The sequence below is a fragment of the Pezoporus occidentalis genome, unplaced genomic scaffold (genome assembly GCF_034315485.1).
Source record: "Pezoporus occidentalis ecotype Australia unplaced genomic scaffold, CSIRO_AGI_Poc_V1 ctg271, whole genome shotgun sequence".
In the NCBI taxonomy this organism is placed as follows: Eukaryota; Metazoa; Chordata; class Aves; order Psittaciformes; family Psittacidae; genus Pezoporus; species Pezoporus occidentalis.
In genome coordinates this window covers 126,151-146,714 of record NW_026914622.1, presented here as the reverse complement: position 1 = coordinate 146,714, position 20,564 = coordinate 126,151, and the positions used below count along the sequence as shown (strand labels likewise).

General features: G+C 44.5%; 1 protein-coding gene across 10 annotated transcripts in view; it reads left to right on the top strand.

Moving 5' to 3' along the window:
• The first annotated feature begins 950 nt into the window (after nt 1-950).
• NFKBIZ (NFKB inhibitor zeta) overlaps nt 951-20,564 on the top strand; it is a 44,429-nt gene continuing 24,815 nt past the window's right edge. For 4 of the 10 annotated variants that reach the window (XR_009966002.1, XR_009966003.1, XR_009966001.1 and 1 more), the window contains exons 1-11: nt 12,307-12,642; nt 13,049-13,188; nt 14,080-14,116; nt 14,207-14,313; nt 14,409-15,172; nt 15,600-15,705; nt 16,030-16,176; nt 16,522-16,585; nt 16,971-17,140; nt 17,787-17,897; nt 18,015-18,182. Coding sequence is in view for 7 of the 10 variants with exons in the window: in XM_062624788.1 (XP_062480772.1) it covers nt 12,411-12,642; nt 13,049-13,188; nt 14,080-14,116; nt 14,207-14,313; nt 14,409-15,172; nt 15,600-15,705; nt 16,030-16,176; nt 16,522-16,585; nt 16,971-17,140; nt 17,787-17,897; nt 18,015-18,182 (2,046 nt within the window). In the remaining 3 variants the exon portion in view is untranslated. Of the gene's footprint in view, nt 1,056-12,306; nt 12,643-13,048; nt 13,189-14,079; nt 14,117-14,206; nt 14,314-14,408; nt 15,173-15,599; nt 15,706-16,029; nt 16,177-16,521; nt 16,586-16,970; nt 17,141-17,786; nt 17,898-18,014; nt 20,299-20,564 lie in introns of those variants that run through there. The other 6 variants (XM_062624787.1, XM_062624786.1, XM_062624790.1 and 3 more) reach the window with 6 other exon arrangements.

The window sequence follows — 20,564 nt, the reverse complement described above, 5'->3', positions numbered from 1 at the left end:
GAGAAGGTGCCTGTTTTACACCTGATACATCTGTGACAAAGGGGAGTACACCCCACCCCCCCATTTTAATGAGACTTCTGGCTGTATGGAGCTTTCCTACTTATGCTAGCCCATGTGAAGCTCATGCCCTTTCTGAGGGCAAAGTCCTGCTGAAACCCAGGCAGTCACCAAGGAGATGTGTTTACCCTGCTCCACCTCCCAAAGGCTAGAGCTGTTCTTTATCTGTGGACACTGCATCTCTCTTGCTTCCTATGCGACCACTACACAGGCACTTGCTTGCCCAGGTTACCCTGCAGCACCAAAAGGCTACAAGACCTCCAGCTTGGCTGTTTGCAGCCATACAGGCAGCACTTCTGGCAGGAGGTGGGCAAGGAGGAGAACCTGACCCTGTCAGGAATGAAACCCCTCCACACTGTACACTCCAGGTTTTTCTTCACCCCTTTATTGTACAGCCCTTTTCATTGTTCTTGCTGTGAATCTCATATCAGTGACTTCTAGACCCATTTTTTGGCAGCATTACACCAGCCTGGGGTTTCCTGCCATCTTCTTTGGAGGGGGAATGTCCATGCCAGGTCTCACCCCGCCTGGGAAATTCCACCACAGAAAAAGTCCAGGGAGCTACACTCACACAGCCCTCCTCCTCCACCCTGCCACTTCCTGTCGAATGGCATAACATCCTGCTGCCCTAACCAGCGCTGAAAGAGAAGTGGTGTGTGATCACTGCAATAAAAGACTCCTTGCTTACTCAGCTGGGACTTATGATAAACCTGTGTGTGTTTGTGTGTTTGTGTTTGTGTGTTTGTGTTTGTGTTTAGAGGGCCTCTTTTTTTTATACGTTTTTTTCTCTGTGACCAGAAAGCCAGAGGAAGCAGGACACGTGCGTGTGCTGGGGGGAGTTTCCTTGCTGCTGCTTCTCTGTTTCATACCTTAAAACCTCAGAGGAACTTATCAATCATTCATACAGACGTGGCCATAAGAATCAGATGCCCCTAGAGTGCAAAGAACTGGCTCATTTGCCATAGAGCTAATTCTAACTTCACTCCTTCGACATGCAGGTACACTATTATAATTATATTTGATTCATTGCTTAAAACCTTAATTGATTGGAACAATATTGATTTCTCATCATTATTTTGGGGTTTTTTGCTTCTAATAGCCTTGCAAGTGGCTTGTGCTATAATTGCCTGTGTATAGGGTTGGGTGCAGAAGAAAGGCAGGATTTTGGGAAGCTAATGGAAGATAACCAAGTGTGAAGAAACCACAATGAATGGTGGGATTTTTGAAAGGCCACAGTGGATTCAGGGGCAAAATACCCCTAAATAGCTTAGCTATTCTGGACAATTTCTCTGAAACAATTGTTTTTTTCAGGGGAGGATGTTAAGAATGACGTATGCATGCATGGATGGATGGATGGGAAGCTAAGCTAAGCTCAGCTCTGGGAGCACTGAATGGAAGAAACATTTTTAGTGGAAGCAGGTGTTTTGTATAAACTTGATTACAGTTTCTTTTCTGGCAGCTCATCAGTAGTTCTGGAATAGCAGAATGTCATCCTCATACGAGCCTGCCAGTTTCATAGTGCAGTGTGAGACAACACAGGGAAACATGCATAAAAATAGAGATTTATGCCTACTTTCTTGTAATTTAGTAAAATATCTGTGGGAATTAAGAAAAGTAAGTTTAATTAACTTAAACTTGACTTTAAAATTTGTTATGCTAAGGGCTTTATTAACCCAAACCATAAACTTATTTTCATTGCTTGGTGAGGGTTTCTTTGGTTTACCACATGAGGTCGATTATGCATGACCTCTGCCCATATCTGGCAGGCATGAAGGCAGCTCAGCACTAAGCTTCTTTCAGAGGATGCAATGTGGTCTGGGTTTTAGACCCCCCAAATTTGGGGGCATGTTTGTACAATGATGTCATCAAAGACTTGAGTGTGGCTGCGGACAAGTGGTTTGCAAGTACTTTAGATGGAAGCCAGGTATTTTCAGCTTGGACGTTGTAGTTTGCCTGAAGGCACACAGGTACAGAGAAAGGGTGATACCCTGGGCTCTCCCTCAGCCTCACTGAGTGACCAAGGTCAGGGACAAATGTCACCTAGGGACATTGGGAAGAAGGCCATATATCTGCTACAAATGAAACTCCAGTATCATCTTGGTTCCCAAGGCAAGTGATTTATTTTCGGCTAATTAGATGGTTTATCCACTTTCTTTACATCAAGCCACATGTTTCCCATTGTGCTTAATAGCAGTGGATAGGCGGAGTGTGTGTGTGTGGAGGCACTGCTATCTGCCTCTGGATTCCGGGCACTAGCTGAGCCCTGGGCTGCCTGGGGAAGATGAACAGCCTCAGCCCTGCAGCCTGCCCTGCCTACATCAGAGCCCTGCTGCTGCCTAAGAAGTAGTAGTTGGGATATTATCATCATCATCATCATCATCAACTAGCTGCTGGAAATGGGCTTCCAGCAGCTCTCCTGGGTGCTGGGAAGCCTCCTCACCCCTGGGCTGCCTGGAACAGCCAGGCGGCAAGCACAGCAGTATCTCTCCCATTGGCTCTGCCTCATGCTGTAGCCAGGATGGTATGTTCTGGCTTTGCTTCTAGTCCTGGGGCTTTCAGAGAACAGCAAAATTCAGTCCTGCTGGTGCTGCTGAGAAATCCCCGTGTGACTTTTCACGTTCCCAGTCACAGGCTCCTGAGACAGAAGGTGCAAAACTGTCTTTACTCTTGCTTTCTTCTCAAGAAATTGGCAGGAAGTTAAAAGGAAACTTGAACATCCATGGGCTAGCTTCTGTGAAGAGCAGTGTCCTGTCAGACAGGATGTGTCTGGCTTCAGCTGGTGTCTTTTCCCACTAGGAACTGGAGGAAGGAGCCAATGCCTGGGAACAGAGCTCTGCACCGTGCCCCACAAAATCAAAGAATTTATTTCTAACTTTCTTTATGTTTTATGCTAACTCATGCAGAGTTTACATATTACAGTAAATTTGTCATTTGTCATTTATTTCTTTCTAAATGTGTAGCAACTGGCTGTTAGAAGTTTAGTTTCTTGCTTAGAAGCAAGAAAGAACACAGTGCCCTTCTCATGATACTAATATTCTTGATGCAGACATAGGACTTACGTGACAGAAAATTCTGATCCATAGATAGAGCAATGTTGTCCCAGTTGTCCTGACACACTTTTAACTGAAGACAAATCCTGCCCCAGTATACGCAATTCATCCCAAGCACAGGAAAGGTTTTCTACTTCTGCTTGGAAGCAATCTAACCTTTTCCCTGCCATAACAAAATTTTGCTGCCTTGGTTTAGGTGCTTTTTTAAATGAGAAAATTTCCTGTTTATTGAACTTTTGTCTGACTAATGAAGGACTAAAGCTGACTTTCAGGACTTTCCCCAGGTCAGCCAGTTGTGTTTTGAAAGCTGGAATTTCTCTAGTGAATGGAAGTCTGAACTGAAGGCATTTAAACTCCATAAACTGGAAAACAGTGAAATAAGACCAAGGTATAAGACAAGGGCATTCCCTTCAATGATCTTTGCAATGTTAACATGGTTCAAGTGTCTTTTTCTGTGGTTGTTTTGTTTCTGCCTGGGCTTTCCTGCCTGCTGATCTGCACCCTTGAGCTGGTGGTATGTTCACAGGCTGTGTAGGATTGTGCAAATCAGTGCTGGGGTTTCCTGCAGGTGTTGATCCTGCCAGGCAACCACAGCACAGGTGATCTGCATGTGTGCTGATACTGTGGCTTGGGATTTCTGTGGACAGATCAGCCCAGTTGGATTTGCTGTCCAGTATATGTGGCTGGTTTGACTTGTCAAAGAAGTGGGTAAATTTTCCAAGTCTGCCTGGATAACGTTTTTGAGTGGAAAAACACATGTTTGGGAAGCCTGGATGTAACCTTAGACAGGTTGCCTGTTACTACACATAAATTGAGAGACTAGGAGCGCAGGGTCCCAGGTAGATTGTAGTTGGAGAAATTGTATTTTTCTGGGTAAAAATCTCACTGAGATAAAGCAGTTTTTCCTCCTGTTCCTGTACTGAAGAGTTGAGTGGCAATGCTGCACTGGGACAGCTCTGCTGTCCCTGCTAGAAAGGGGTTTTGTTTTACAGGTGATCCTTGTCTGTGAAAGGTAGGAAGACTGAAATTGAAGTCCACCAGAGCCTAACTCATCCTCTGTGCTTATAGCACAGGCTCCTGCATCTGACAGCAGAAAACAGAATTAATGTGGATGCAGAATGACAGGTTTTGGCCCAGGTTGGTTGCCTGAGTTAAGAGGAAAAAGGTCTTCAGTGTGAGTCATGAGGAAAACTGATGCTTTCTTTCCCCTTCAGACCTGCACTGGGACTCCCTAACAGCACTGGGAAACTGCACTAACTCCCTTTCTGTATGGGAAGATTGGAACAAGCAAAACATTTTGAGTCAAGGATGCACACTATTTACCTCATCTATGTACATACAGTATCCTTTACAGGTGATACATGACGCTGCCCTTTGCTATGGGGAAACAGTCTTCTGCTCTCTATTTGCATGCTGTGACATCAGTGGTGCATGTATTTCTCAGCCATGAGTTCCTACTGCAAGGCACTAATGAACTAATGAGGTATATGAGCTTATGAGAAAACATGACTAACCAGAGCAGTGAGTACATTGAGAGGAATGACCACAAACACAAGGTGCAACTATGGGGAAACTCTTTACTTGCACAGAAATGAGATCCACTTAACCACCTTTGTAACCCTTACTGGGTTTGGGCTTTCTTTTCCTCTGTACTGATTTCAGCTGCTTTCTATATGCAGTGAGAAACGATCTACTTAGGAGCAGCCCAACTTTAGGAAAAAAAAAAAAATTCAAACAGCCTGAGAGAAAAAAAAAAGAGAAAAACTGAGGACATTCTCTGGATCAAAGGAGCAAGCCCCAGAAGAAAACATGTTAAATAAATAGTCTGAGTTTTCCTTTTATATGAAGAATTATATATGACCCTTTTGAAGTTCAGACTAATCCCAGAATGTCAATTTTGGAGACCAATGCCTAGGAAAATATGTAGCAATGCAAGTATAGCAAAGAGGGAAGAAATACTAAATCCTCTGTACTGGCTTTTAGAGTGAAACTGTGTCATGGCCTATTTCCAACCTGCTGACATGTGCTCTACTAAACTGTTAAAGCAAACACAGGTATTGATCCTGAACAGTTTCTAGGAGTGGAATAGTTACTAAGCTTTTATCTCTGTTTTTCTGGATGCTATTCTGAAAGCAAACCACATGTTATACTGCATGGCTTCGGTTTGTGTACTCTGTGGAAATGCTGCTAGGGTACAGAGGTGTGGCGGTGGTTTGCACGCCTTGACTGACACTGCACCAGACCTTAATTACATCTATTGGAGAACAAGAACATTTGACATCCACACAGCAAATATTTACTTGTGTTAAGCAACTGGGTTGTAAGCTACCAGTTTTATTTCCAGTTTGAGAATACCACAAAGATTATACTTCTCCAGAAATGCATTGCAAAACTGAATTCGTGTAAATAGTAGTTTGTGCTCTGTCTCTTTACCTAGGGGCTGATCCTCATCCAATGATGCTGCTTAGGAGATAGACAAAGAGAGAAGTTTATTCTATTCCCATGCTCACTGAACCATAGGCTGCTCCAAGAGCTGGCATGTTTCTCACTTGCAGTTAGGAAGGACTGTGTGTCTGGCAGAGTGATTACATGCTGGTATAGAGGGAAGGCAAAGCTCTACTTTCTTGGCTTGGTTTATTTATGTATTTACTTAAAGCCTACATCCCCTATAACATTCACCCTAGTATGTGCCCTAGGAACTGAACAGTGCAGGCACACTGATGTTGTAAAGGCTAGCCCTTTCCTTACAGCTGACCAGCCACATTCGTACAGAGAATAACCCTTACTCAGCCTTGGTTTCTTCTGAACTCCATGTGGCCTCCCCAGGATGCATCTTCTGTTTGTTGGGGTTTGTGCTTGGTTTTTTGTTTTTTTTTTCAACTGTTGTATGTGTGAAGGAGCTTCAAGGGGATTTTCTGAGAAGAAAGAAGAGCTAGAATGCTTTTTGGAGAGTAAGCTAATATAGAGGGAGACAACTGGCAGACTCTTGCTCAGGCTTCACCCAAAAGAGCTAGTTTCTCCCAGAACTCAGAGCTCAGAATTGAGTTCATGTAAGAGCACTGTTACCAGTCCTGGGATCAGGACGTGAGGATGACCTATGGGGTCACATCATCTGACCATATACAGGTAGGGACATCTTCAGACTGTGTGCCTGGTCCTTGCCCTGCTCCCTTGTGTGGGCTTTGTGGGGCTGATTGCAGGCAGCTCTGCTGGAGGTTTCCTTTCAGCTGCCTTGCTGCCACTCCATGGAATGGCCCAGAAGTCTCCTGCCCTGCAGCATCGCTGCAAAGCTCATGTCAGAAAGAATAGACCAGAGATTCCTGAAAGCAGGCAGCAAAATTTCTCCCTCAGTTTTAATTTGTGCTATCATTATTGACATGTTGTTCTCAGTGTTGAGGGCCCAGGTATGAGAGAAAATCTCATGGCTACAATTAAAAAGGGTGTTGACAAGATGGAATTCTGATGAGAAACCCCAAAACACTGAGCAGGCTTCTTGATTTTGCTTTGACTTGATGCTGTGGCTCAGCTGTTTCTGTGTAATGAGAGCACCGTTAGTGGAGATGAATGCAGAGGGGAAGCCCAGCCCAGCATGTACAGTGCAGCTTTTCTTTGTGTGGGTTCTGATTGCAAAGGGGAGACACATGACCTTGGTTAGCCTTGATGTTTAGTTGCTGGTTGAAGTTTACGGTTTGGGCTTTCAACCTCTCTGACTTTTGCAATGACTACCCAGCAAGTGCAAGCTTGGAGACAACAGGAATTTTTGTTGTTCTTAACTGGATTTTCAGATCCCTTCAAAGTAGCTCATGGGTGTTGTCGTGGTTTAAGCCCAGCCGCAAATCAGAACCATGCAGTCTCTGTCTCACTCCCCCCCTTCCCCCCACCCAGCTCCCGGAGGGATGGGGAAGAGAATCGAAAGAATCTAACTCCCTCAGGTTGAGATAAGAACAGTCCAGTAACTAAGGTATAACACAAATCACTACTGCTGCCACCAATAATAATAATGATAAGGGAGATAACAAGGGAAGAGAATACAATTGCTCACCACCCACTGACCGACACCCAGCCCAACCCTGGCAGTGAACTAGCCCTTCCGGGTAAATGCCCGTAGTTTACATCCTGAGCATGATGTGCTGTGGTATGGAATACCTCTTTGGCTAGTTTGGGTTAGGTGTCCTGTCTCCGCTTCCTCATGGCTTCACCTCCTCCCTGACAGAGCATGAGACTCGGAAAGTCCTTGGTCAGACTAAACATTCTGACCAGTAACTAAAAACATCGGTGTTATCAGCGCTGTTCCCAGCCCAAAAGTCAAAACCACAGTGCTGCACAAGCTACTAAGAAGGAGGAAAATGACTGCTACTGCTGAACCCAGGACAGTATCCACCCCTTATTCCATACCATTCACATCATGCTCAGATCCCGCATTTTCAATATACCATCATTTTTATATATATACATATATATATGTCCACAGAGAAAGAGATTATTCCTTAGTGCATGGACCAATTCCTATAAAGCTGCTGAGTCCATTCAGTCCATGATGTCGGGCTCCATCTCTTGTAACAGTCTTTCAGAGCAGGAGAGGCTGTGTGCAGTGTTCACACTCCTGAATAACCTGGGCAATAGTGTCCATTGCTAAGTCCACCCCTCGATCATGAGTCCATCTCTATGTTGCATCCCTGCCATGATAGCCTGAGGAGTCATGGGCCCACCAGGCTCAAAATAATTCACCCTCCCCTTCAGCAGTTTCTGCAATTTGTCGCTGGGGACTCCATACAGCTGCCTTCCATCTCTGATGCTTCCAAAGCACTGGAGGGGCCCAGTGGACTAGGTACTTGCCCAATACAGTCCCACACACCCTGCCACTCATAACTGTCCAGCCTCGGGGAAAATCTCTTGGTTCTCGTATATTGTCATCTAACCCTAGACAAGACCCAAACACGACTCCGCTTAACTTTCAAGATCAGACAAAATGGTCGTGGATAAAACACACTCTGTATGTGTGCCAACATGGTGATCCCCATCACAATCAGCAGGCAGGTCTCAAGGGTACCCAAAAGCCATTCAAAACCCTCAGAACTTTCAAACGATGCTGCTGTACTTGCCACTGGGGCTGGTGTAGCTGCACTGTCTGCTGTAGTTGGAGTTTGAGTAGCTGCTGTACTTGTCTCTGGGGGTGGCGTAGTTGCTGTGCTTGGAGTTAGAGTAGCTGCGTTATCTGTTGTAGTCAGAGTTTGAATAGCTGCTGTACTTGTTGCAGGGGTGTGTGGGAATGTCTCTCTCACTGGCTGACCACCCAAGGAGGGGAAAAAAAGATGTGTAAATGCCATACACTTCTATTATATACCTCCCAAAGTATAGGAGTGGTGACCACACTCGGAATGCAAGCCAGATCAGTTTCATGATCAATGAGTCTATTGAATTACAAGTCATTACCATAAAGTACAATGAAACAAGAACCTTAGCTCAAGACCCCCAGCTGATAAACACTAACATAGCAAATACTGACTGTAAGTAAGGTACAACATGCTGAAATTCTGAGATCAAGAGCAACAACTTTGAGAGCCAATAAATCAGCATTGTGATGAGTGACTGTTAATCTGAAACAATGAATGCTTATACGATTAGACACACACCAGTCAGATGTGTTGTTACCTCAACCCTTCGTGCCCCACACTGGGCACCACAAAGAACTGTAGTGGTTTAAGCCCAGCCAGCAACCCAGAACCACGCAGCCACTCACTCACTCCCTCCCCTTCCTCCCCCTGCTCCCGGAGGGATGGGGAGAAGAATTGAAAGAATGTAATTCCCACGGGTTGAGATAAGAACAGTCTAGTAACTAAGGTATAACACAAACCACTACTGCTACCACCAATAATAATAATGATAATGGGAATAACAAGGGAAGAGAATATAACTGCTCACTGCCTGCTGACCGATACCCAGCCCAACCACGGCAGTGATCTAGCCCTTCCACGTAACTGCCCCCAGTTCTACATCCTGGCCATGACATACTGTGGTATGGAATACTTCTTTGGCTAGTTTGGGTCAGGTGTCCTGCCTCTGCTTCCTCATGGCTTCCCCTCCTCCCTGGCAGAGCATGAGACTCAGAAAGTCCTTGGTCAGACTAAACATTCTGACCAGTAACTAAAAACATCGGTGTTATCAGAACTGTTGCCAGGGTGAAAGTCAAAACCATAGTGCTGCACCAGCTACTAAGAATGAGAAAAATGACTGCTACTGCTGAACCCAGGACAGGTGTGCACAAGTCTCGCTCTCAAAAAGTGTTTTGATAATCAAGTATATTGGTATAACATAAGCCAAGACGGATTAGCTTTAATTCCACAATACCTGTCCAGGTTGTGTTCTGAAGTAAGGGAAGAAGCAAAGTTTTCAGAAACAAATGCATTTTGTGTCTGATTTTTGCAGCTGTGTGAGATACCAATACAAGCATATCTCACTGTTTGCATGTGTACAGAGAAGAGGTTTCAGGACAAATGTTGCTAATACTGGCCGCTAGTTGGCATTATTGATATATCCCAGTAAAATGGAGCTGGTGCAATAGAAACCCGTGAGGGCAGCACTGGGTGAGCTGAAACTTTCACCAGCTCTGGAGGGTGACGGGTTGCACTGAATTTGGTCAGAGCAGGCAGAAACCACCTGGGCACCACAGCCTTGTAATGCCTTCCCAGCTGACCCCTGCTTTTCCACAGTTTATGTGGAAAACCCACTATGCTGGGTTTCCAGTCAGAAGAAGCTGTGACAAGCTTTTAGCCACCACCCTGCCCTGGAGGAGCTTTCTTAGGGTGAAGACATCCCACAGGGGTTTGGTCACCACAGATGTTACATAGTGTTTGGGCCAAAACAACAAATACTCAAGGTCTGCAGCATTAATAACTACAATTTGTAGATGTAGCAATAATTTACCAGTAACTTGCATGGAAGCACTTTGAGAGCACAAAGCTGCTGGGAGCCAGCTCATCTTGTGTAACCGATGGGTGTGTGTATTTTTGAAAGAGCCTTTTGTTATGGAGCTCAGTGGAATTAGACTTGTCTTAATCTTCTTTGACTAGGAGTAGATTTATGCCAGAAGACCTGATAAATAAGATGTCACTGACGAAACAAGTATAAGATGAGGTATCAGAGTGTTGCCTGAAGCAGATTTTGCTTGGTAAGAGGAGAGCAAGTCACCAATTCACACTTCAGGAAAGTAGGAACTTTGGAATAGAAGAGAAAAAGCAATTCCACACTCTGATCCACTGGATCTGCTTTTGGAAAGCTGGGTTGTGGGTCCACCCCTCGGCCACTGAGCCTGCAAAGAGTGTTCAGGGGCTGAAGGATCTCTGAGCAGCAAGTGCTTTTTAATGAGGAAATGCTGAAAAGTGTGTACCTAAGGCTAAGGTATCATAACTGAGATCTCAGGCTTGAAGAATAGCAGTGACCCACCTCCTTGTGTGTTTAAAACATACAGCTTGCTTTCACAAATCCTCACTTGCATAAAGAAGTTTGTGAAATGAGGGAGAAGGTGTGCTTGGGAGATAGCTGCTGATTAGGGAGCAAGTGAGTTTTCTCCTTTATTAGGCTGTGCTATTTCTGGCACTACTTGGCATCTGGTTTCATTTTATGGGTCACATTTGCAAATTGTACTGTGACTGCATGAGTCAGTTTTACACAATGGTGTAAAACAACAGCCTTTGGAGTAGAAAAATGCTGAGCTAATTCCCAGTGAAACCCTTCCTTCAACTGACAGCAGAGGAAACACTTGAATAATATAAAGTAATTCACTCCTGCCTCCTCATGGGCTGATTAATATAATTTCATGTTGCACCTGTCCCATGTTTTTTTAATACAACTAAAACATGTATAATAATCTAAATTATAGATCTCCAATTTGCATAATACACTTTAGAAATACCGTGTTCTTTCACTACATATTTTTTTTGGCGGACACAGAGCTAAAAACATCTTGATCGCAGCCTCATGGACAAAAAAGCACACTCGTGTTTTAGAAGATTGTGACCTCAGTGGAAAAAAAAGAAAGCAGAAATATTGGTTTGAGAAGTAGAAATCTGAGAAGTCTCCCCTGTGAATATGGGTAATAACTCAGCTGTGTTGTTAACAGTAATCACAGGCACATGGTTTTGCCCAGTTTTTGTTTAGGCATTGTATTGCTTACCCACTTCTCCCTGCTTCTTTTGACCACGAGGCTTTGCCATCACAGTATGGTGCAACCTGTAAACAAAAAGATTTCTGTGTCTGTCTCCTGCTTATCACAGCCTTTGATACCAGAGGGAAAGATGTGTCTCATCTCTGCTGTGAGTAACTGCTCACACTCCCCTTCTCTCTGGATGCCGCACAAGACCAAAAAAATCCCCATGCTCCCAAACTCGTGTCCCCAGAGCAGAGGCTTGGTAGGAGCGGCGTGGGTGATCCCATGCCATCTTTGTGCTTGGGCCAAGGGGTACATGCCAGAGGGGATACAAGCCTGCATCAGCAGTGGTGGGAAACTGAGGGTGGTGCTTGTGGTTTCCATCTCTGCAGCTGCACGAGAGGGTGGAAATTTGGGGTTGCATGCTTCACAAGTGAGGGCTAAAAGGCTGCAGGAGGCCTCCACAGGAGAGGTCAGGGTGCAAGGTGGCACCCAGCTCTATTCATCCCCATCACAGAAACATAGGATGGACTGGGCTGGAAGGGACACAAAGATCATCTAGTTCCAATCCCCCTGCCATGGGCACCTTCCACTAGACCAGGCTGCTCAAAGCCCCATCCAACCCAGCCTTGAACACTGCCAGTGATGGGGCAGCCACAACTTCCCTGGGTAACCTGTTCCAGTGCCTTACCGCTCTCATAGTGAAGTATTTCTTCCTAATATGTAATATAAATCTATCCCCTTATTAGCTTAAAGCTATCCCCCCTTGGTTCTGTCGCTACTGCTGCCCGTCTTCAGCTTTCCTTTAGGGTCCCTCCATGTCCGGGGAGACTGCTCTATGAGCTCTCCTATTTCCAGGCTGAACAGAGACGATGATCCCCACCACGCCGCCGATGCCCGGCACCCGAGCTGGGGAGCTGTGGAGCCCGGCCGGGGCGGGGCGATCCTAGATCACGTCTCTTCATGTCGTGTCGCCCCGCCCCGGGCACGGCCACGTCCCACCGCCCCTGGGCGGGAGGGCGGAGCCACTATAAGTGCCCCCGCCAGTACTGCCTCACCCTAGTAGCTGGCGCGTCGACTGCCCAACCCTGGCTGCGCCTGTGGTCACTCCGCCGCCCGCCGCCCTCCTCCGCCGCCCGCCGCCCCGTGGCACCGCCATGATCGTGGAGAGCAGCCGGGACGCGGCGCCCGATGGCGGCGACGGCAGCGCCCTCAGTAGCCCCATCAATCTCACCTACTTCTACGGGGCGTCGCCCCACTCCAGCGAGGGCAGCTGCTCGCCGGCGCACTCCGGCCCTGGGTCGCCGGGCTCTGACTCGGACCTCTCGGTGAGCAGCCGCGGAGGCGGCCGGAGGGACCCCCGGGGCAGTGCCCGCCCCGCTCTGCAAGGTACTGCGTCCCCCCTCGGCGGTTCCGGCCCCAGCGGGGCGACGGAGGGAGCGAAGCCGCCGCTTCTGCCCCGTCCCGTTCACACCGGCAGCGAAGCCGGTCGCGGACCCCTCTTGGTTTAAAAGCCCCGGAAGCGGTGAATAAGAGGGAGCTTCGCTTCTGCCAGGACCGTTCAGCCGGCGCTGCGTGTGCAACGCCCGGTTCTTGCGGCAGTGGGGTCCCTGCTTGAGGCGATGGAGGGGGGAGCAGGAGCATCGCCTCGGCTTCTCTCTGTTGAAATAGGGAGTTCAGGGGGGTTTCCACGAGCGTTCCCGCTTTTCTTTGTTTGTTTTTTTTTTTTTAATTGTTAAAACGTGGAAACGGGATCGATGTCTTGAACTCGGGGTTTGCATTCGTGTTCCAACAGCTGAACAGCACATGGGGGGCGGAAAGCAGCACAGGGGACCTTTCCAGGGGGTTCGTGTGAAGAACTCCGTGAAGGAGCTCCTGTTGCACTTCAGGAGCAGCAAACAGATGTCCTCGGGCTCCGCCACAGAGGAAGGCAAGGTAACTAGCATTTTTCAGCAATAACATAATTGCTTGAAATGCTTGATGAAGCTGGCAAACAAACAAACAAAAGAAATAAAAAAAGGCGTGCGATAATGCCAGGAAGGAGCTTGTTGGTTTATCTGGTGTGGATGGAGTCAGTATTTTTCCTTTTCAATACGTAATGGAAGAACACAGCTGGGAAGAAATTAGCAAGGGGGTTTATTGTGGGTGAAGGAGGCACTTGAAAATGTTTTTACTAAGCTTTATTTTCTGAAGGGAGTTTGGATAAAGATGTGTTTGTGTTACGAAACCACAGAAACTCCCTGCTAACTTGGATGAGCTCATTCATTGTACAAGTTGGGGAATCTTCTCAGAAGAAAATTGTTTGTCATGCTATTGTGCTCCTCTGTGAGGAACATGCAGTATAAAGGCAGACACCACCACCCCCCCACCCCACCCCACCCCCCCCCCCCCCCGAAAAGACGAAAAACAATAACAATACAGGAAATTCTGGGCAGATTAAAGGTTTTCTTTTCTGAGTGTATGTTTGCCACAGGAAAAGTTTTGCATGGAAAAGCTCATGGCACTGAAGAAGTGTAAAATAGGCTTACTTATTAAAAAAAAAAAAAATTCTCTGACCTCCGTAAGGAGTGCTTTTCTCTAAATTTTCTTGAGTTTGTGGTATTGTAATGAATAGCTCAAAATAAGAAAAATATTTTTTGTTTAAGTTCCATGTTTCAATTTTTTAACCTTAATTAAAAGCAATTAAATTAGGGTTAGGCAACCATGTACTAGAATTATTCTAAGGTATAATCTATGTTTATAAAAGCAAATTGTTGCTGATTTCTTCTTGGTTTTGTTTTCTCTGAAATATCGTAATAATGGAATAATCTGGATTTCTCTCAAAAGGCGCAAGGAGGATTGGTGAACTATGACCAATACACAGGTAAAAAAATACCCTTATACATTTATACCTTTTTAAAGTTTGATTGTGAGAGTAACCTCCAAATGGGTTCTAAATCTATTTTCTGCTCAGCAGAGCTGAAGAGCATACTAGGTCACAGTGGCAAAAGAAAGGCTCCAGAGCTGCTTTCTGATGGACTGTCTTTTAAGCGCCAAGCTAATGTTCACCCACACCTCCTGGTAAGCTTTGTGTGATTAGTGGCTTCCAGAGCCAACTCGCCTCCAACTTTTGGGGTCTTGTTTGGATTTTCCTTTTTCTTTTTTATTCTTGGCAGACGCCACCCCAGACACCAACTTCTATGGATAACATGGAGGAGACTCATAAAAACAACCCAAAGCATGACAGCAATTCCGATCTTCTTCAGAACATTATAAACATCAAGAACGAATCAAGCCCCATTTCTCTGAACACAGTGCAGGTCAGCTGGTTGCCCACTGTGTCTAGTCACAGCTCACCTGGTGAGCAGTACCAGGAGAGCCCAGGAACACAGGCTTTCTCCCCATCCCAGAAGTACCACGCATTCCAAGATCACACCTCGCAGCATATGCTTGATCCGCCGCAGCATTACCAGTTTCCTCCATCCCAGAACCAAGATTTGTCACAGACCTATCCTTCAGATGCCTCCCTGGAGTACAGGCCCTTTGCTGCCAATGACCAGTCTCCTGGCTACCAGCAGAGTACCTTTGAGAGCCATGAACTGCAGTACTGCCCATCACAGAGCTTCTCCTCCCTCTTGAACGACTCTGAGGGTTCAGAGGGTATCTTTGCTCCCCTCCAGCCACTGAGCAGTGCCCACCTGCAGCCTGATGTCAGCCCCCACCCTCCAAACTTTAGCTTGATTTCCAGTAACATCTGTGGTAGTCTGGAGCGCAGTGTCTCTTTGGCTACTCTGAATGTCTCTCTACCTGACCAAAGCATCACCAGAAGCACGACTCGGCTGGGAAAGTCATTTTTTCAGTGGCAGGTAGAGCAGGAGGAAAACAAACTGGCCAGCATTTCTCAAGAACAGTTCCTTGCAAAAGACTCTGATGGAGACACGTGAGTGCTCTTTACCTCTGCATTTCTGGTGTGAAAGACTGGGGGATGTGTCTAGGGTTTGGTGGATCGTGAGCTTGTAATGGAAGCAGTTCATTAGCAGTGTTTGTGTCATGAGTGCAGTAGTTTCACCAAGTGAAAAGTCTTGCTGGTGGGCTGCAATGCACAGAATTGCAGCACACTGACTGGATAAGGTGTTTGTACTGTATAAATTCAGGTTCTTACCATTAGACTTCAATGTAGTAAATGGGGAGGAAAAGATTCTAATTTAGATGCTTTAAATTGCCCTGGGAACAAGGTATCTGTGTTCCTGTCTTAGTCATGCAGAGAAAGGCTGCATAACACCCCTCCCATATGTTTGGATCTCTGTAATGTCTTGATCTGTAGTTTGTATGATGGTGTAACTTTGTGTTTTACCTCTTTCCCACAGCTTCCTTCACATTGCTGTTGCCCAGGGCCGACGAGCACTCTCCTATGTTCTTGCAAGGAAGATGGCTGCCCTGAACATGCTGGATATTAAGGAGCACAATGGCCAGGTAAGGTTCTCAGTCTGTGCACCTGCTTGGTGCACCTGAGTGCTTCTGCATGTCTGGACCTTGGGGAAGATGTGGTGAAATGTTTATTTAATATTAACCCTGAGATTTAGCCTGCATACTAACATTAACCTTGAGCTATTAATACTTCCTGGGATCACCTTGAGCTGGTAAAACACTGTGCTCTGCTTCATTTGTCCTGGCTTCCTGGTATTCATAATCACTGCTTAAATAAAACCAGGTAGCTAGGCTTTTTATTTGTTTTAGTTGCTCTTTCCTGTTAGAGATCAGATGACTAATAGTTTGAGTTTTCTTTTTGATTTGCAGAGTGCTTTCCAAGTTGCTGTGGCTGCCAATCAGCATCTCATTGTGCAGGACTTGGTTAGTTTGGGGGCTCAAGTCAACACCATGGACTGCTGGGGTAGAACACCATTGCATGTTTGTGCTGAGAAGGGGCATGCCCAGGTCCTTCAGGTAAGACCAAGCAGGCATAGTTCTGCCCGGACGGTTAATGCTTCTACATTGTATTAGTTGTCTTGAGAAACTCTGGAAACGCCACTCCTCCCTTTTTATTTCTCTGTGTAGCCTTGTGAGTATGTCTCAGGGTTCTATGGTAATGGCTTGAAGTGAGACTGAATTTCACAATCAAGTTCTCACTAATGTTTTAGAGTAATTTGGTGGAATCTTCTAGTCTATGAAAAAAAAATCTCGGTGCCATTATTTATTGTAACTTTGTTGCAGTAAGGCTGTATACAAGCTTGAGGAAGGAATATGTGGTTTGGATAAGACCTAAATGCATACCTGTTCCCCCTTTTGTAGGCAATCCAAAAGGGAGCTATGGGAAGCAATCAGTATGTGGACCTTGAGACAACAAACTATGAAGGTAAGTAGTTAAGAGGTTATAATTTACAGAGTTATAGGATGCTATAATGTTTAATAGCTGCTGATGTGATTGTTATCATGGGTTGAGAATCAATAAAATTGAGCATATCTTTGCCAGGTTGAATTTCACAATTACAGTTGAAATTACATTAGAATTGGCATATCTGTCAGATAAAAAAGTGGTTAATCTGTGCCTGTCAGGACCTCTTTCCTCTTACATGCAATTGCTGTGTTTGGCATGGAGAGTGTAGGTAATAATTGGCTATTATTTAAAATATTTGAGTGCCAGCAATGTGTCAGTGGGTGCAGAACCCAGAATCTTCGGCAGCAGAGATTCCATTATAACAGCTCTTTCTAATGTGCATGTGATGTTTTTTAATGTTAAGGTTTGACAGCATTGCACTGTGCTGTTCTGGCCCATAATGCTGTGTTGCATGAGCTGCAGAACAGTCAGCCACCTCACTCCCCTGAGGTCCAGGAGCTTCTGTTGAGAAACAAGAGCCTGGTAGAAACCATCAAGACTCTGATACAAATGGGAGCCTCTGTTGAAGCTAAAGTAAGTAAAATGGCTTGTCTGAAGCGTTAGATCCAGAGAGAATGTGGGGGAAAAAAAACATGTCCTTTTCTCCTATGCCACATTTCAGTGTTATTACAAAGGAAGTAGACTAATTTGAAAGCTTCCCTACATCTTAATTTACCTGAGTGGAATGAGAATGTTGCCTTTATTCAGAGCAAGGTATTATTGATGTAGATGAACCCTGGAGAAAAAGGGAGGTGACAGTCTTAATTTCTGGATTAAGAATGATGCTATGCTGGCTGCAGTTGATTGTGTCTTAAAAGTAAGAGTATGTTTGGAGCACTCTGAGGTGTATCCATAGTAATAGGGTGCTGGTGATTACTTTGTTCTTGAGCTGCAAATTTTAATTAAAAACTGCTGACCTGTCCAGTTTAGGTCTGTGCTGGGGCAGACATTACTTGATGTAACATTTGATATTTTTGCTATGAAAACTCGCTGCCAAATAAGATCTCTCCATTGTTCATTATGTGTTCATATTAAAATACATATTCAAATTGACTTTCAGTGAATTATTAGTATCAATATGTTTGCTCAACACTGCAGTTACTCTTTCTGTTTTGTCTGCATGTTCACCGTGAATGGGTGAACCACCTACAGGGAAGACTAACAGTTTCTTTTTTGATAGGATCGCAAAAGTGGTCGTTCAGCTTTACATTTGGCAGCAGAAGAAGCAAACCTGGAGCTCATCCGTCTCTTTTTAGAGCTGCCCAACTGCCTGTCTTTTGTTAATGCAAAGGTACAGTGATTTTTCTGGAATGCAGATATAATCTGGGATGTGCATGTGTGTGGCACTGTGAGTGTCCGGAGGCTAATGCCCTGCCTTTACTTCATGGACTTACTTTGTCTTCTTCAGGCTTATAATGGCAACACAGCACTCCATGTGGCTGCCAGCCTGCAGTATCGGGTGAGTCAGTTGGATGCTGTGCGTCTGCTCATGCGCAAGGGAGCTGATCCAAGTGCCAGGAACCTGGAGAATGAGCAGCCAGTTCATCTGGTTCCTGATGGCCTTGTAGGAGAACAGGTAATAAAAAAATCAAACAGCCTTCTCCTTTGCTCCCATCTGTCCCCATCTACAGAAAAGCCATATTCCTCTCTGAATTTCGGTTTTTGAGTTACAGCTTTTGTGGAAAATGCATAGCAAACACAATTTTACTCGTGGATCTTTGGCTTAAAAAGTCAGGATCAGGGAAACTGTACAAAGACCTGAAATTACAAATTTCACTTTTTTTTTTCCATCTCAAAAGCTTTTTCCTGTCAAGATAGGATTTTTCTTTGTAACCTTGCAACATATTGGAGTGTAATACACCTTCTCCTGTTCATTTCAGTATGGCCCAAGATTGTACTATTGTTGCTCTTGTCATAATTAGTAATGGCAGTTCTTAGGCCCGAGTAACAGGTGAAGAAAATCCCTCTTTCCTAGGAGCTACACAAATACATGATGAAAATGGTGACTCTTGACCTAAGTAGCTAATAACTTAAGCAACTGAGTAATTCTTTTGCTTTTCATTGATTCAAATGCTGTAAAATTGGATCAATTCTGGAGTAACTGGGCTCAGATAAATGAGGAATGCAGAACTTGGTCTAGGGTTGGGGTTGTTTTTCAGATTGACTCATGTTAGGATGATGAATGCTAATATATTTGTCTTTCTTGTCTCCAGATAAGACGTATCCTAAAAGGGAAGGCGATTCAGCAGAGGGTGTCCCCATTTTAAGCTCCATGTTCCTTGGAGTTCAGCAACTCACACTCACTGTCAGTCAGGCAGTCCTACTATATCTGTAAATAGACCATTTGCCTGGTGTGGGCAAATGTTAGTTGTTTCTATGAAACAAAAGTTTTTTGTTCACTATCATATAGTGGGTTATATAAGAATTAAAGAAAAAAAACCAAAACCCAACAAACAAACCAAAACCTAACAATCAAATTCTTCTGAGTAAATGGGAATGTTTCATTCCCAGGTATGTGGAATATTTGCCTGGATACCTAGATTTCCTAGCTATGGCAAGTCTAATTTTACAGTCTGAGACATGTCAACATTGCAGAGCGCTTTTTTTTTTTCTCACTTAAAACATTAAGTGCAAAAGAAATTAAATATTTTTAATTTGAACATTTATTTATGTAACTTTGTCGCTTTCTTCCAATAGCTCATGCAGGATTGTACATGGTCACTGTCATTATTTGTACAGCTGTATATAGTTCTAAGAATCCACTGATCATTTGGGGAATGAACTGAAGAAACAAGTTCCTTTATCTTGAACTTGCCAATTGCATGTACAGTTTTGATACTACACTAGTGCAAACAGAATTCTGTTGTTTTGAAAGGCTGAAAATCAAAAGTACCGTTACAGTGTCCATAGCATTGATTTGTGTATGCCTTTGGAGTTCTTAATGAAACACAAAAAGTTCAGAGGACTGCATCAGTTTTTCGTGTACCCAGGAGGTTTTTCTTTTGATGGGACAATAGACTGAGGGAGAAAGATCATGACTTCAGTAGTCTGTGTATAACTTTATTGTACTTCAGAGAGTATGATCTTGATTCAGTGAAAGTATTTAGCATGTACTTAACTGTTGATGCATGCTGAAATATCTCCATATTAATTGTAATACTTCAACATGTATAAGCCTTGCTAATTTCAGTAGGACTTGAGCACATGCTTAAGTAGTCTGCTAAACTGGGCTCTGGTTAATTTTAGAGACTTGGTGTTTTTCACCTTCTAAGCAGAGTTAGTCCATTTATGGTTTTACCTTATAGGTATGGTGGCTAGCCAAGTAATATTTGAACTTGATGTTTTTCTATTTTTTAATAATTATGGGTATTAATGCAAAATGTACACTTATGATGCTCTATACTTGTGTTCTGTTGGAGAAAGCTTCTCCCTGTCACTTTCTGAATGATGATGCTGGGCTGTAATCCAGTAACATGTTCTCTGTATGGTCTATGGTCTTTGCTCTTAAACTGGTTTTGCCTCACACGCAGTTCTCTGTCCTAACAGTTCAGTCTGGTTGTGCTGTTTTGACAAAGTATGTCTTGTATACAAGCTAAGTAAAAAAAAAAAAATCTGATATGCAGAGACTTAGTTGCAATGTATTTCCTGAAGGTTCTCATGTAACTTGTGATTGAATAAACATGCTAATTAAATTTTGGTGGCTACTGTCTGTGATACAAATGATAATGAAATCAAGCTTGACAGAGAAGTGTTTTAGCAAGGTAATCCTGTTGGACTGGTGAATGTTCATCCTGCTGTTTAATGCTTTCTCTTGTTTGATGCTGGTTTTGAAGCTGGTACTTTGGTGTTTTGGATCATACACCATGCAGTTGTATTGCCTCTGTACTTAGTACATGTGCCCTAAATAGAGTTAATAGTCACCAGGTTGCTGAAATTGCAGGTTGTGACCCGAACACTT